The following is an 11,528-nucleotide window of genomic DNA, read 5'->3' as shown; positions in this document are numbered from 1 at the left end:
AGCCTAATAGATAAAAAGACCCATGGTTCTATAACTCCCTAGATCCCCAGTCATGCCCCAAATAATAAACCAACCACACCAAGGGTTTGATATTTTTTTATTAACATATAATAATATATTTAATAAAAAATAGTATCCACTCTGGCTCTCTCCTCCATTGCAAGGGGAAGAGTGGTGAGGAGGGGCTGGCACTGCCCACCCCTAGGCATCTGGACAAGCCCTGCCTCCAGGGCTCCTCTCTATCCCCTGCTTTCCAACAGGCTCTGACCTCCAGACAGACGGTTCAAAGTTACAAGTGCTTTAGGCCCTCCCTTGAGTTCCCCCAGGCCCACCCCTTGTGCAGAATTCAGGGGCCACCTGGACAAACCCCTTGCTTTTTCTCATTCTTGGCATCCTTCATTCATGCTAGAAAGAGGATCTGGGGACAGAGAGCAGAGTCTCTACCTGCCAGGGGGAAGGGAGGAAAGGAACGGTGGTGGGGGATGGGGCCAAGAAGAGGGATGGTGATGAGGTCCCCTCATTGGAGCCGGTCACTGCGGAATGAATCCTCCACAGCAGGATCGGGCAGCAGGGCACAGGGGTCACTCAGCATGTTTAGCCCTTCCAGGCCCAGTGGCTCCATGCGTAGCTCATCTTCTAGCCCAAGCCCTAGCTCCAACCCAGCTGCTGACACCTCAAAGCCAGGCACTCCGGCCAGGGCTGCAGCAATCTCCTTAGAGAAACCTGGAGAGGAGTCCCCTGTGGGTAGAATAGACAGGTGAGGACCCCATGTCCTATACACTTTTCCAAGACCCCTCAATCTCCTACTCATTAGTGAATGTGTCATTCCCTCCTTCCATTTCCCATCACCAGCCACCCCCACTCACCTGTGAGGATGATGTTAGGCCCTAAGCCATGGCGGGAACAGTGGGTCAAGTTCTGGTGGTTGAGGGTGTGGGGATCCTGGGGGCCACCCATTGGCCCCTCACCCCCTAAAAATCCAGGCCCTTCAGAAAAGCCAGGGGGATCCAGCACCAGGCTGGTTGATGGGCTCTCCATGCTGAACTGCTCCAGCTATGGACACACAGACAAATCTTGAGGAAGTAGGATTTAGAACTGGTATCCTGCCTAGCCCTGCTAACATATCCCCTTTGCCCAGAAATCTTCATCCACCCCAGGAACAGAGGCAATGACAGAGGGAGGTGGCAGCAAGCAGAGCGACAGAAGCGAGCACGGGGCCCGAAGTAAGTATGGGCACCGTACCTGCTGGGCCAGAGCATGTGCATGCCAGGAAGAGAACGGGTCAAGGCAGAAGTCATCAAAGAGCAAGCTGAGCAGAAATAGAGGGGCAGGAGTAGGGTCAAACGCAGGAAGAGAGGAGCCCCAAGCTGGCAGTACTATGTTACCTCTGGGGAGACGAGATCTCCCCACCACCCACCCCACCTAGACCTCCCCATTCACAGTGCACCAGCCATGCCATTCAGGCCCCATTGACCCACCCTCACCCCCTCCCCTGCTTTTGAGCAAGGAGTCTGAGTACTCACATTCCCCAGGTTGAAGTCACTCATTGGCCGGTGGTAAGACTGTTGCCCGTGCCCACTGGGCCCAGGTGGGTACAGTGTCCCGTAATGAGACTGCCTGCCTGGGGGCTGCCCACCTGAGGACTGCACTGAACAAGACTGAGAGGGCAGTCCTGGCTGCTGTAGAGACTTTGGGGTGTGTGGCTGGGTAGGCAGAACCAGACTCGGGGAGCTGTATGGGTATGGGGGCAACCGCTGGTCAGTGGACAGTTTACTGGTATCCAGGGGGACGCCCTGAAAAGAAGTAAAAAGAGGGAAGCTTACTGCTCAGTGTATACCCCAAAAACTCTTAGTCAGGGCTTCCCACCTTCTTTAGCTACAACCACTCCCAAAACAAATGTGACAACATTCTACATTCTCACGGGCATCCCTGGGGTTGAGTGCAGTTACTCAAAAATGGGTATTAGTTGGCAGGGTGTGGTGGCTCATGTCTATAATCCCAGCACTTTGGGAGGTACAAGGTGGGTGGATCACCTAAGGTCAGGAGTTCGAGACCAGCCTGGCCAACATGGTGAAACCCCGTCTCTACTAAAAATACAAAAATTAGCTGGGTATGGTTGCGGGCGTCTGTAGTCCCAGCTATTCGGAGGGCTGAGACAGGAGAATTGCTTGAACCCAGGAAGTGGGAGGTTGCAGTGAGCCAAGATCACACCACTGCACTCCAGCCTGGGCAACAGAGCGAGACTGTCTCAAAAAAAAAGTGCATATCAGAATGAAAGTGATATAGTGAGGCTAACACAGGGGTAATTTTAAATCTATTCCGTAAGTAAACTATTCTCCTTTTTCGAGACAGGGCCTCACTCTGTTGCCCAGGCTGGAGTACAGTGGTGCAATCATAGTTGGAACTGAAGCCTCAACCTTCCTGGCTCAGGTGATCCTCCCATCTCAGCCTCCCCAGTAGCCAGGGCTACAAGCGTGCATGACTGCGCCTGGCTGATTTTTTATTTGTTGTAGAGATTGAGTCTCACCATATTGCCCAGGCTAGTTTTGAACTCCTGGGCTCAAATAATCCTCCCACCTTGGCCTCCCAAAGTGCTGGGATTACAGACATGAGCCACTGTGCCCAGCCTTAGAAGTAAACCACTCTTAAACCTTGGTACTTGAACTATTTATTGTTAGTAAATAAGGAACTAAGGTTGAGAACTGCTGTTCTATAGCCGTGAAGAGGCCCGAGGGAGTGGAAGAAGAAGGAAGGAAAAAGAGAAAGAAAGGAAGGGAAGTCAAGCTCACTCCACACTCTGGGAACAGAGCCCTTGCTAATCTGGCCTGTCTTTCCTACAAAAGCGGGGACCTGAGTAAAGATGGAACATAGATCACACATTCCAGGGATAGCAATGAAGGAGGAAAAGTTGGGCAGAGGAGAGGGAAAAGAACATTTGGATGAAAGAAAAGAGGAGCAGAGATAGCGAACAAGAAGAAAAGGATAGGAAGGGAGACAAGGGCTAAGAATTTCATCTCTGTGGAAAAAGTCCTAAACTAAGAGTTTCGAGTTCTAGTCTCAACTCTCCCTAACTTGTTGGGTAAACTTGGAAAAGACACTTTCTCTCTAGGTCCTACTTTCCTCATCTATTAAGTGAAGGGATTGGGCTCCACAGTAGGAGATTCTCTGATTCTACAAATTCTATGAAATTAGGAGGGGATACAGGGAGGAGATGTGACAGGATAGAGGCATCAGATAACAGACAGATACGAAATGGATAGGAACAAAGGAGGCAAATAAAAGGAAAGGGTAAGCTACTATTTGTCAAGCATATACCTGGGCTATATGTGGTGCTAAGTATTTTATGTATGTTATTTCATTTGATCCTCATGAACCATCCTTGTTTTAGAAATGAAACTACTGAGGCTTATAGAAATTAAATAACTTGTCCAAGGTGACTGCTAGTAAGAGGTAGAGCCAGGATTTGAAACTAAAAAAGCTTAACCACAGCTTTTGTGTTTGCACTGTGAAGCAAGAGGAGACAAGATGGATAAAAGATGGGGCAGGTGGAGGACAGAGGAATGGAAGGGGATGAGTATAGAGTAGGTATTTGAGGAAAGGAGGGTGGGAGGGAAACAACATGGCAGGAGAAAAGGGAAGGGAGACAGACGTGCAGGGAAGGCAGCCACGCATACCTGAGTGATGGAAGACAAGGTGGGTGACATTGTTGGCGAAAACTGTTTGGGCAGCTGCTGTTGGGACCTTCTGGCGTCGGCTGGGCCCGCGAGCAAACTCAGGGGGCTGAGGGGCACACGGCGGTGGTGGGGGGAGGCCCCAGGGGTAGAAGCAGGGTAAGGGGGGGCGCCCAAAACAGGAGATGAAGTGGAGGAGGAAGAGGAGGAGGAGAGAGCCGGAGCACTGAGTGAGGGGTGGCCCAGGGAGGTGGTGGGTAGTGCATGGCGGGCCAAGGAAGAGGCAGGCAGAGAGGGGTGGCTGTGGGAGCCCTGGAGCTGGGGCTGAGGACTGCTCAGGGAAGCCTGGAGGTTGGGATTGCTTAGGGAGGACTGCAGGGATGGGTGGCTGAGAGGTGAATGAAGTCCTGCAGGCACAGACAAAAAACCAGAGATGCCAACATTACTGATGCGAACTGGGCCCCTTTCCACCCAGAACGGGTAGCAGTGACCAGACTATGAAAGCAGCAACACAACGTCCTCCCTACTCTATCCCTGACAGCACTGCCCATCTGGGAGCTGCCCTTCCTCTTCTTTCTAGGAAACACCACACCTACCAGTTATCACTGGCTGAGAACTGCCGTGAGGGAATCCTGGGGTGCAGAGGTGACAGGCTGGTGTGGGCGGTCACAGCAGGATCTCAGGTGCTCAAACCGCCCTCCCCTTCATCCCTCCAGTCAGGCAGCACCCAGTGGGCACAGGGCCAGGACAGCCACTCACCTGGTGCATCATAGCCTGGGCCCAGGCCCATGCCCCCGCTGATGCCCAGGTGAGTCATGGTGTGGGTCAAATTGGAGGTACTGTTGCCCCCACTCAGGCTAGGGTAGGCTGTCTCTTCAGGGTCCAGGGGGGTGGGCAGTGGTGGGGGAAAGTGCAGGTTGGTGAGGTCAGGTAGGGAGCCCCCCGTGTTCATGGCAGGTGGGAGGACAGGCACATTGGCAGGCTGGTCAGGAGATGGAAAGATGCTAGGGGAAGGAGAGAAAAAGAAAGATGTAAACAGGAGTGGGGTGCGGTGGTCAGGGAAGAGCAGAGATCAGTCTTCTACATCTCCCTGTACTTCCTTCCCCCAACTCTCAGCCAACCTCAGGGAATACTTACTTAATTCCAGGGACTTCACAGGACCGAGGTCGGGAAGAGGATGAGGATAGCTGAGGAAAGAAGGAAGAATATGGAAAATGAGGACAGTGCTCAGTGGAGAACCCTGGAAGGCCTGCCCCATGGCAAGGGGATAGCAGAGAGACTAGTGGGTGACACCCGGTGGCCTCCACCTACCTTCTTAGCATCCCATGGCTTCAGCAAATGCTTGTCATCTAGCAAGTTCTCCTCAATAGCAGGTACTTGAAAGAGAAAGACTGGTGATGGGAGAGTTGGAGAAAGAGCCCGTAAGGCAGTACAGGAAGCAGAAGCAGGCGGGAAGGAGTCCTGCTCCCTGAACCTGCACACAATCCCAACACCAGCCCAGAAATTGTTTGGCATCCAGTACCCACAGCAGTGAGGAACACATACCTTTGGGGTCCATTTCACCATCCAGAATACCTGCAAGGGATACAGTGGCGTTGGCTGCAGTGCCCACTTGCCTACCTGCTTTAAATAGCTCCATGGAGGCCAGGCGTGGTGGCTCACGCCTGTAATCTCAGCACTTTGGGAGGCCGAGGCGGGTGGATCACGAGGTCAGGAGTTCAAGACCAGCCTGGCCAAGATGGCGAAACGCCATCTCTACTAAAAACACAAAAAATTAGCTGGGCGCGGTGGCAGACGCCTGTAACCTCAGCTACTCAGGAGGCTGAGGCAGGAGAATCACTTGAACTCAGAGGGCAGAGGTTACAGTGAGCCGAGATCGTGCCATTGCACTCCAGCCTGGGCGACAGAGTGAGACTCTGTCTCAAAAAATAATAATAAATAAATAAATAAATAAATAGCTCCATGGTTACTCCCAACCCTGGGACAGGGCCACTTACCCCCACGTCGGCTGGGCAGGATGCTGGGAGGTGTGGGGCCTGGGTAGGTATCCTGGGGACTGGGGTTCATCACACTTGTATGAAGGGCAGAGTCAGAGCTTGTCCTATGGGAGGAGCAGGAATGAGCTGACACCAGTGACAGTCTTCCTGGTCCCTAAGCCCTGCCCAGCAAGGGAAAACACTAGCTGGGCTGGAAATGAGGGGGTGGTGAGGGAACAGGGCCCCAGAAACTACAGATAAGAGGAGATGTGGCCTAAAGAAGGCAAAGGCCATCACCTGTTAAGTGCAGATGGTAGTCGAAACAACTGCCCCTTCTCTGCAGGGAAATTGCCCCAGGGCATCGTCCTGGGGTAGAAAAACAAAGTCATGAGGAGGAAGGCTGGCAGTGGACAAGAAGGTGGGTATAGGGGTTGGAAAATGTGGGGCAGCCAAGATGGAAGTGAAGATGGCTAGGCACCCAGATCATCCCCTTTTCTTTCTGGTTCTTCTCCTGTTTATGATTGACCCCTCCCCCAGTCAATCTAAGACAGCTGGAAACTTCTCTCTGCCAGGACCAGCTGAATGGGAATCTTGGAGCCCAGCAGCTCTTCTGGGTATGAGCACTGAAGGTGAGATGGACAAGGGGAGAGTTTCAGAAATCTAAAAGTGCCAGAGCACTACATCTTGCACCCACCTTTGACAGAAGGTCGCCATTTTCACCTGCCCCTCTGCCATTCTCCCCTCCCCCTTACACACACACCCCAGGCTGGCTACAGTTCCTATTGGTTCTGCTCTAGCTGGACTGGGAGGCTTGACCACTCGTGTCAACATGGCCAAGGCTGGACTCTGACCCACCTACTCCAACTGCCTCCACCTCTCTCAGCCCTGGCGTTATAGGAAGAGGTACTGTTGAAACCTTAGCTCAGTAATCCCAGCCCCAACCCAGAAGGGGCAGCTCCCTCCAGAAACACGTCAGAGAGTAGGCAGGAGCTTCTGCCTGCCCTGGACACTTACCTTCGCCAGCTAGACTCTGGGGGAGGAGATAAGTAGGCAGGACTGTAGGGAGAGCTGTCAATGTGAACAGCACCAGTTAAGGAAAAAAGTAGAGAGGACAGATGAGATAGAGGCCAGATGAGGAAAGAACAGTGGAGGCAGCAGATAAGTTGTTTTGAGAAACACATACCTTTCTCCTCTTCTATAAGGGACAACAATAATGGAAGAGAAGAAGGGAATCAGGTCTAACGGGGCTGAAAAAATCCAGGAGAATGTCCAGGCAGGACTTCGAGGATACAGGTACACATGTCTCTGAGACTGAAAACTCAGAAATGTGAGGAGAAGGGACGCAATCTCCTTTAGCAAGAGACAAGGAAGGCTGCCTCTGGCAGCAAGCTGATGTGAAGACAGCCAGAGCCAGCCAGAGACAGGGGGCACAGCCTCAGGAGCAAAACTCCTTATCACAGGAGCAGGTGCTGATGCAGGAGCTATGGTTGTTTTCAGGGAAGCTGGGTAAAGAAGAGCTCCAGGAGAAGGATGGGACTGCACAACACTTCAAGTGCTTCCTACAAGTCCCTGAGGAACCCCATCCCACTACCTTTCAGACACTCCCAAGTCCCCTGTGAAGGATATGTGGCGGGGGTATCGGCGAAGCGGGGACACCATTCTTCGAGGATCTCGCTGCACCCGTTCCACCAGCCCATGGTGCCGTGTGCTTCGAGATGAATCCAAAGGTGAGTGGAGGGGGCTCTGCCAAAAAGGACAGAAGTCAGCAGAGGAAGCAGCCTAAAGAACCTCCACTCCTCCCTGGCTGGTGTCTACTCACCTGGAACTCGGCCAGGCCAGAGCCAATCTGGTTAACATTGGGCAGAGACCCACCATAATGAGAGCTCCTTGTGTACGCCAGTCGCAGTTTTTGGGCCTGTAACTGAGACATGGGGAACAAGTGGGAATGTCAGGAAGGTCCTGAGCACTATTTCCTTCAGTCATCCTTGCCATCTCTGTCACCAGGATATGCTGCTGTCGTCACTGCTTTTAAAATATCTAGGCCAGGCACAGTAACTCACACCTATAATCCCAGCACTTTGGGAGGCCGAGGTGGGTGTATCACGAGGTCAGGAGATCGAGACCATCCTGGCCAACACGGTGAAACCCCGTCTATACTAAAAATACAAAAAATTAGCTGGGCGTGGTGGCGGGCGCCTGTAGTCCCAGCTACTAGGGAGGCTGAGGTAGGAGAATGGCGTGAACCCAGGAGGCAGAGCTTGCAGTGAGCCAAGATCACACCACTGTACTCCAGTATGGGTGACAGAGCGAGACTCCGTCTCAAAAAAAAAAAAAAAATCTAGGCCAGGCACAGTAGCTCACACCTGTAATCCCAGCACTTTGGGAGGCAGAGGTAGGAGGATCGCTTGAGCCCAGGTGTTGGAGAGCAGACTGGGCAACACGGTAAGACTCCGTTGCTACAGGAGGATCACTTGAGCCTGGGAGGTAGAGGCTGCAGTGAGACGTGTTTATGTCACTCTGCTCCAGCTGCCTGGGTGACAGAGTGAGATCCTGTCTCCAAAAAAAAAGTAAATAAAAATAAAGAAATAATCTGCCAGAAAAAAGGCCAGTGTTGGGGTTTGAAAGGTCCACTGAGATTTGGTGCAAATAACCCACCAGAGCCCATCTGCAGACTGCCCTCATCAATGATATCACTACTGTTTGACATCATCCTGCCAGGCGGAGACAGATATTCTGCTCAGGACCTGTCTCATTTGGCATCACTCTAAGCAGAGTCCCTGAGGGGCTGCCAGGAGCCCCCGGGCTACTCACAAAGGAGAGTGCCTATTAGGAACCTCTGCTTTCTTTCCAGATGCATCCAGGACTAATTGGGTCTTTTTTTTTTTTTGAGACGGAGTCTTTGCTCTGTCGCCCAGGCTGGAGTGCAGTGGCACGAACTCGGCTCACTACAAGCTCCGCCTCCCGGATTTACGCCATTCTCCTGCCTCAGCCTCCGGAGTAGCTGGGACTACAGGCGCCCGCCACCTCGCCCGGCTAGTTTTTTGTATTTTTTAGTAGAGACGGGGTTTCACCGGGTTAGCCAGGATGGTCTCAATCTCCTGACCTCGTGATCCGCCCGTCTCGGCCTCCCAAAGTGCTGGGATTACAGGCTTGAGCCACCGCGCCCGGCCTAATTGGGTCATTAAGAGGAAGGCTACAGGTGGATGTCACAGAGCCATTACTGCCAGCCTTTTTCCTTCCCACTCTGGAGAGCACAGGCTTCTGGGCTCTGCCACTTGCCCAGTCTCAGGAAGGCTACACAAAGCCTGCACCTCCCAAACTAGAACATCCAAGGAATGACAACTCTCCTCGCTGGAAAAACAGCACCAAAACCAAGGGACCTTCTTCCACTGAAAGCTAAGGCTCCTGAATGGGCAGGGAAGCCTGGAGGAAGAGGGTGGAGAGAGCAGCAGCCCACTCCAGCATGGGCCAGAGCCATCTTCCTGGTCTCATCCTCACTTTGGGGAGATATGTCTGGCATAGACGTCAGAGAGCCTGACATGGATTTAGCCTGTGTACAGATATCCTATCTCTGTGAGAGGTGAGCATCTATTTCCAAGGCTCAGCCCCTGCCACCAGCCAAATAAACAGGCCCAGGGCAAGGCCATGGGGAGGAGGGTAGCTGAGGAGGGGCAAGTTCTAAGAGCTTCCAGGGTCACACTCTTGTACAGAAGCCAACATCAGAACTGACGTTCTGTTCCAGGAGGTCAGCCTAGTGAGTTCAGTGGGCACTGTGCTGACCTCTGGACCACTTCAAGACCACCATCAACATATATGGCAACCCCAGTCTCTCAGTGGTATAGCCTCCCATGACCATCTCTGTCTCAAATGAGCCCTCCCACCTGGCCAGATAACAGGCTGAGTCCCAGATCTCTTGTCCCTAGCTCTAGACTTTTGGGTCCCCTGGCCATGTAAGCCCACTAGACTTTTCTGTGTAGCTGAGAAATTAACCAACAGGAGCAAGGTGGGTAGAGGGGGCCTTTTAAGAGATCAAGGCACCGTAAAGAGAAGCCCCAGCTTTTGAGTTTCGCACAGCCTTTCTTTGCACACACAAGCCCTAAGATCCCACCGTGCCTCTGCTAGAATCACAGTCCTGAGGGCAGGGCCTCACGCTATCAAGATCAGACTCCCATCTTCCTGTCTCTGTCCCCAACATGATGAAAAAGCTCCTAAAGGGGAGTAATCTACAGTTAGATCATAATCCTCACAGTGGTTACGGTGGGTTATGCACACACATGCATGTAAGTGTGCACATGCATGCACAGACACCCTCCCAGATTTGCCTCCCCACCTAACTTCTGACTCCCACAAACTAGGGCACATATTTCCTAGAGACTCAAAGGGGAAAGGACGAGGAAAAAAAAAAAAAAGACTAACAGAGTCAAGGGGGATACCCACAAAAATACAACCAGAGTCACAGTCACAGATGCAACCCCAGTCAGACCAGCAGAAAAAGGCTAGAGATGTTGTAGTAACGTTCCATCATCAACCCTTAAATTCCTTCTAGCTCTCTGCCATGAGGAATCACTGCAATATCCTTATTGCAGTTTTTTTAGAAGAATGTGTCCCTAAATTAAGACTGCATACCACCTAGGCGGACTCCCACTCCTTGGTCCCTCTGACATCCAGCCTTGGAAAGCAAGAAATCAAGGCCGGGGGGCTTCAGAGGCAGCCTGGCAGAGGCCTGAAAGTTCTCTCAAGAACTTTCTAGGAATGAATATTCCCTACACATAGAAACCCTCCAAGGCACCCTACACACGGACCCACAAAGCAGCCATCTCCCTAGAAAGCTCAGTAAACCATAGAGTTCCACACAACTTATGGTGGAACGGTTACCCAGTTTTAGGATTCAAAACCCTACCTCTCCTCCAAGGAGGCCAGGACAAAACACCAAGCAATGGACCTCACCTTCATTCACGTCAGGAAACCACAAGAAGTATTTGAAAAAGGAAGCAAAAGGACGGGACGCAGGAGGGGACTTCCTGCCCCACTATACACAGCACCGCTCGTTCAAACCACGCAAGGGGCCCTTTCCCGGGGGCACCAAAGCGCAGAGGGCAGAGGGACCAGTTTGGAGGAGATCACAAACTCAGAAGCCAGGTTACAGGCAAGCAGCCCTCCTCCCAGGCCATACTCCAATACCAGGCATGCTTCAGTAGCGTCCTCGAGGGGACTCCGTCAGGGATGCACAAGGACCACTCACCTCCTACCTCCGCCGGACCCATCTCCTCTCTCCGTCCACTCCCGCCTCACGTACTCGGGCCCCCAGTCGCCTCTACACCCCCAACCTCTCCAGTGTTTCGGTCTCCCCCGGCAAAATCCTTCTTCCTGTCCCTCGGCCCTCAACCTGCGCCTCCCAAACGGCGGCGCCCGCGTCCCCTGCCCCGTTCCGCCTCCTTCGCTGCGACGCCCGCCCCCGCCCCGCCTCTCCGGTCTCCGCTCTGTAACTGCTCAGCTCTGCTCGGCTCCCCGGCGCGGCCCCTCACCCGGGTGGAGCCGATGTCCATCATCACCTCCTCGAAGGCCGCCGTCTCCTCGGCCTGACGCTGCTTCTGCAGCGCGATCTTCTCACTAAATTTGCGCGGATTGGAAGCCGAGGCCGAGGCCGTGGCCGAGCCAGGCCCGTTCGCCCCCGACGTCGCCATCTTCCTTCCCCGTCCCTGCCTGCCACCCTTCCAGTACCAGCCGCGGCCTTCGCCGCTGCCCTGGCCCGGCTCCTCCAGCCGTAGCCACCGCCGCCTCAGCGAGCACCGCGAACCCGGCCCCAGCCTAGCCCTGACCTGTTGAGCGCGGGGGCCGCCGGGAATTGTAGTTTGTTTACGAGACTCTTTCCCTTCCCCAG

The 11,528-nt window shown here is 53.3% G+C and overlaps 1 protein-coding gene across 3 annotated transcripts; it reads right to left on the bottom strand.

Moving 5' to 3' along the window:
* Nucleotides 1–80: 80 nt before the first annotated feature.
* Nucleotides 81–11,470, bottom strand: CRTC2 (CREB regulated transcription coactivator 2). Of its 3 annotated transcripts, none has more exons than XM_073008353.1 (14): nt 11,173–11,470; nt 7,467–7,568; nt 7,277–7,390; nt 6,662–6,726; nt 5,945–6,013; nt 5,669–5,772; nt 5,217–5,246; nt 4,983–5,062; nt 4,809–4,858; nt 4,431–4,675; nt 3,675–4,078; nt 1,524–1,793; nt 867–1,053; nt 81–738 (listed from the first exon to the last, which is right to left on the bottom strand). In XM_073008353.1, exons 1-14 carry the CDS (start codon nt 11,329–11,331, stop codon nt 518–520), a joined length of 2,100 nt encoding a protein of 699 aa, XP_072864454.1. In that variant the 5' UTR covers nt 11,332–11,470; the 3' UTR covers nt 81–517. The 3 variants fall into 3 exon arrangements, with proteins under 3 accessions (XP_072864454.1, XP_072864455.1, XP_072864456.1); XM_073008354.1 differs by having other exon boundaries at nt 4,983–5,047; nt 11,173–11,469; XM_073008355.1 differs by lacking the exon at nt 11,173–11,470 and adding an exon at nt 10,890–11,043.
* Nucleotides 11,471–11,528: the final 58 nt, after the last annotated feature.

Source organism: Chlorocebus sabaeus, chromosome 20 (genome assembly GCF_047675955.1).
Source record: "Chlorocebus sabaeus isolate Y175 chromosome 20, mChlSab1.0.hap1, whole genome shotgun sequence".
NCBI classification, from domain to species: domain Eukaryota; kingdom Metazoa; phylum Chordata; class Mammalia; order Primates; family Cercopithecidae; genus Chlorocebus; species Chlorocebus sabaeus.
The sequence above is the reverse complement of the archived record's forward strand: the minus strand, read 5'-3'. Positions and strand labels throughout refer to the sequence as shown.

Bases quoted from the DNA above. Each gene is read 5' to 3' on its own strand.
- CRTC2 (XM_073008353.1), bottom strand. From the start codon at position 11,331: ATGGCGACGTCGGGGGCGAACGGGCCTGGCTCGGCCACGGCCTCGGCC. The intron at 1,794-3,674 runs GTATGCGTGGCT...ACTTCTTTTCAG, and splicing joins CCTTGTCTTCCATCACTCAG to GGCGTCCCCCTGGATACCAG. The intron at 1,054-1,523 runs GTGAGTACTCAG...GTGTGTCCATAG, and splicing joins GTGACTTCAACCTGGGGAAT to CTGGAGCAGTTCAGCATGGA.